The sequence below is a fragment of the Buceros rhinoceros genome, unplaced genomic scaffold (genome assembly GCF_000710305.1).
Source record: "Buceros rhinoceros silvestris isolate BGI_N320 unplaced genomic scaffold, ASM71030v1 scaffold13898, whole genome shotgun sequence".
In the NCBI taxonomy this organism is placed as follows: Eukaryota; Metazoa; Chordata; class Aves; order Bucerotiformes; family Bucerotidae; genus Buceros; species Buceros rhinoceros.
In genome coordinates this window covers 1,962-6,650 of record NW_010427517.1, presented here as the reverse complement: position 1 = coordinate 6,650, position 4,689 = coordinate 1,962, and the positions used below count along the sequence as shown (strand labels likewise).

The following is a 4,689-nucleotide window of genomic DNA, read 5'->3' as shown; positions in this document are numbered from 1 at the left end:
TGGTGGGATGGATTAAACTTCTCCACAGTCACGAAGCAGATAGATATGATACAACAGGCACCATCAATTTATTGTCTCCATGGGAAATGAAAGATATTATCAAGTATAACTGAATCAACAGCACCTTCCAGGTTCCATACATCAATCACCGCTATATAGGAACTGTAGGGAGAAAAGAAGATCCCAGAAGTTAAGCATTTAAGAGTCAGGTCTGGGATACTCACATGTTTCTCCAATTCTTTCCTCCATTTTCATAATTCTGTTCAAGCCCTTATTTCCTCTAACACCCACCAGGCAGGGTCTGGGAGGACACACCATGGAGAAGGAGATAATGTGTGGTGTTAAATCTGAGACAGAGTTCAAAGGCGTAGTTTCAACTCCACATGTTCACATAGGATTCGATTTCAGTCACTTGTAGGTAAATTTTCAAAGTCCTGGCACTTAGGCATAGAAAGCCTTTGAAAAGCTACTCTCAACCTACTGTGCTGCGAATTTATAAAATCCTACAATGTTTCCTGATGGATCACATGGAGGCTTTAATGTGTAGCTCTTTGTAACCTGTCCTCATGGCTGATGAAAATCTTGTCTTTTGTATTTTGCTCTTAGTTTTAGCTTTTTCTGAAGTCTGTGCAGCAAACCATTTGCTAGACCTTTAAACACAGAGCAGGACAACACAGAACTTAAACAGCATCCATCAATTATCATTTGAACTGTCAGAACCTGTCAAGCTTTTCCTAATTTCAAAGATGAACTCTCATCGAAAGTGGTTTTGTGCTATGAATAGATCTGCATTCTGACTAATATGAGCAATGATGGATGGGAAAATATTTTTCCTCTTTTAGGTTTGAATCACCCATGAATCTGCTACTTCCATGTTAGCAGCTCATTCAATTACACCATGCAAATTAATACTCAGTCTTATCTTGTGATTATCACCATCTTGTTTTTTTAAAGCACCAAGTCAACCCCCGGCAAACATTGCCTGGAAGCTGACAAACTCCAAAATCTGCTTGAACTGGGAACACGTAAAAACGATGGAGAATGAATCCGAGGTGCTTGGCTACAAAGTAAGTCCTTTCTTATCATCTCGTTAATCAGACACATTGTTCACGTTACCTGGAAAACAACATCATCTCAGGATTTTTTGGGAGGGCTGGCTGACATTTATACAAACGGGAGGATGGCTGTGTGGGACCAGAGCAGGACCTTTTTATCCCAACACAGCACTTTCTGTCCCCTTTCCCATGTAATCTTACTCATCTCAGATTGGTGCATTCACATCTGTTTGGGGAAGGAGTTTCAGGCAATAAGAAATAGAGAACAGGTCTTAAGCTTTGAGGATGGGTATAAAACACGTTTAAAAGTTCTCACTCTCTGGCAATTCATAAATGTACTTTTGAAAAGAGATGGGACCATACTCATGTAAAGATCAATGTGAATGAGGTAAAAATGCTCCCATAAATCCATTTTTAAAGGAAAGAAAAGTTTGTTTGCAATGGCTCTGACCCCAAACCACTTACGAAAAGACTTCTTTAATCCTGAAGGACCATAAAAATGGAGGTGGAAAGTGCTTTTTCTCCTTTGTGTCTAACATACCTGCTTGTAGGCTACACTTATCACATTTTGATGTGGAAAGAAAGCTTTAAGTACTTGCTGAGTATTCATTGTATGCTCTCTGTTTCTCCTTCTGCTTTGCTCTTCAGTTGCTCTTAGCATAAATATGTCAAAAGATTGTCAAGAGAAGGGAGGCAAACACTGTCATTGACGTGCTAGCAAGGAAGGAAGGCTCCTTGGAGGAAAAAAGCTGTTCGTAGTCTGTAGCAATTCCCCAAGCTGCTGCGCTCCTTGGCCAGTGATTCGTCAGCAAGAAGACCGAAGTGCAAGCATGGACCCATCATGTTTAGTTGTAGAAAAGTCCTTCTTAAGTGGAAACCCAGATGTTACTACCCAAATTCGGGTCCTTTCTTGAAGTCTTTAAAAACATTCCGCTGAGCAATGCCCCAAGGTTTCATTAGCAGTGGTAATTTTACACAGAAGTCAATGAGAATATTTCATTTGACTATAAATGCTCACCACAACCAGGAAAAATAATAAAAAAAAAATCCAAATGACCACTAAAACCTCAGTTGCTGACGTGTCAGGTGAGTTCTGGATATAAAAGGTGTTACAGAGTGAAGAGCACAAGTATATGGACGAAGGATTTCATAACCCTATTTTCAAGGTGAGCCTCAGTTCTAGGAGACAAAGGCTCTCCTGAAACTTGAAGCAAATGCCCTCTGTGATCTCCATCACAAAAGTCCACAGAATGTATTTCTGTATTTTCAATTAAGTAGAATTCTCTGCTAGTGCTCTGAAAAGTTTGGGACATGACAGAAGATGTTCTCAGCCAAAAAAAAAAAAAAAAAAAAAAAAAAAAAAAAAAAAAAAAAAAAAAAAATCCATTAAAAAACCCCCAAATAACTCTTTCTAATCCCTTTTTACGTAGATTTTGTATAGACAAAACAGACACAGCAAAACACATGTACTGGAGACAAACAACACTTCAGCTGAACTTCTGGTACCGTTTGAAGAAGATTATCTCATAGAAATAAGAACCGTCAGTGATGGTGGCGATGGCAGCAGCAGTGAGGAAATTAGGATTCCAAAAATATCAAGTACGTGAGATATTTAAGTTTGTCGCTGAACGTTACCGCGTAATAAGAAATCTGTGTGCCGCTAAGCACAGTAGATCAACAGGCTTTCCAGTACCAGAGGTGGCCTTCCTCCAGCTGCTTCGTAGTGCTGTGTACACGTGGACGAGTCTCTGGTGCCCTTAGATTCATTAGCAGAGAAATGCAACACCTAGGTGTGACCTTATTTTTAGGGTCTCCATCCGTCCTGGCTGTAATGATCAGGGAAGGACAGAGAAATAAACTTTCTTGCTCAAGCAAATCTGCAACTCTCACATGTAACGTGGCTCTTTACCGGCTTGGAGCTGCTGCTGCTGCTGCTGGTGGGACCAAGAACCTCAGCCCTGCTCCATGGCTGGGGTGGGGTTGCCCAGGGTCCAGCCTCCCTTCTCATAAGGATGTCATTATTTATGCAGAATGGAACATGGTTTTGCCACAAACTAGCCAAAAGCCAAAAGCAGATATTCACAGGGCGGGTGGGAAGCAGGTTCAAACCACACTCCGTGGAATTGCTGCTGCAACTTAAAAACTAAGTAAAAAGAAATAGCATTTGTGGATAATGTTTCGTTTTGAAAACAGAACAAAGGCTCCTGGTATGCTGGAATGCATAGAAAAACTCTTCTTTTTACACAAATTTACTTTTGTCAGAAAATTCTGTGCGCTTCTATTTTCACAGGTTTAAGCTCTGGAGCGATAAGATTGGAGCAAAGGGTAAACCACACGTTGACATCTGGGATCCTGCTCCTGAGTTCTGTGCTTACATACCCTTTTCCTTGACGATTAAAGCACTGCTCAGCCCTTGACTTTTTAAAAGAAACCACGGGTAGATTTTATCTTAATACTTCACCATGACCAACATTCCTGGTAGAGACAAAGAGCGGAGACGGGGAGGGAGGAAGAGTGATCTATTATAAAGAAAGCATTAAGTATCAATATTACATTAATTTTTTAAAACTAAGCTTTGAAATTAATGGATACGTGTATATGCATTAATTAAATGGAGTGGTGCCAAACGTAACTTGAGGTTGTCAGGAGAGTGGTCTCAAAGTTTTTATAAGCAGCAGTTCTTAGTGAAACCCCAGTGTAAAGCTGTGTCAAACGGGACAGACCTGTGCCAGGCTGTTACAGCTGAGAGAAGAAGAGACTTGCAACTGCTCGTGATGTGGATATTATTTATCTCATGCTCTTCAATGTAACCTGTAAAAACCCCCCACTTTCACTCCAATAAAAGCTATTTGTTTACTTTTCGCGCTTGTCCGTATTCCAGGAGGTGTTGTACGATCCAATTGCTGAAGTGCACTGTACCATTTTCTTCAGAAAAGGCAGACTTAAATAAAAGGAATCACACGTACCAACCCAAAGCCCACGGAATTCCACAGAAACACTTTCAATGGCATCAGCAAGCCTTGAACCAGACCCGAACAAGACAGAACCTTTGATAACAGCAAGTACATTAGTATTCCTAAATACATTTTAAAGGTCTTTTTCATGCAAAGACTATTCTGATCAACAAAACTAGCAGAAGTGATGAACACCTTTTTTGAAGGGAGATTGATATGTATCTGTCTTCAAGCAGGTTCAGTTGCTCTCACCTGACAGTGTTATTCTTTGCTTAGAATTGTAGATTCATCTTTGGGCTGGGTGTGAAGGTAAATGAGAAGAACAGTTATTTTCATCATCTTGAAATACAAATAAAAGCATCTAATTAAGCCCTTCAATCTACTGAGTTATTAGAAAGACAAATTAAACACCAGAGTGTGCGTGGCTTTCAAGTCAGTAGAGACAGCTCAAGATGTGAAGCTGCACTCCTGTCACCTTTAACATCTGATAAAAGGTATTTTCTTGTCTCTTTTCATTACTGGGGACTTTTTCTTCCTTCCCATTTTACTCCACAGCGTATTTTCTTTTCACTGCTGTCAAGTACACGTTGTGTCATCTTTGTAACCATTATAACTACAAGTGAATCAAATACCCCGCAATATTATACAAAAGAAAAAGGGTCAAATGGGGATGGGGGCGT

General features: G+C 40.2%; 1 protein-coding gene across 1 annotated transcript in view; it reads left to right on the top strand.

Moving 5' to 3' along the window:
* Positions 1 to 3,446, top strand: part of CNTN6 (contactin 6) — a gene marked incomplete at its 5' end in the record, with an annotated part of 54,483 nt that extends 51,037 nt beyond the window's left edge. Inside the window, 3 exons of the mRNA XM_010141935.1 lie at positions 955 to 1,067; positions 2,486 to 2,654; positions 3,346 to 3,446. Of these exons, the coding sequence (XP_010140237.1) occupies positions 955 to 1,067; positions 2,486 to 2,654; positions 3,346 to 3,446 (383 nt within the window). The remainder of the gene's footprint in view (positions 1 to 954; positions 1,068 to 2,485; positions 2,655 to 3,345) is intronic.
* Positions 3,447 to 4,689: the final 1,243 nt, after the last annotated feature.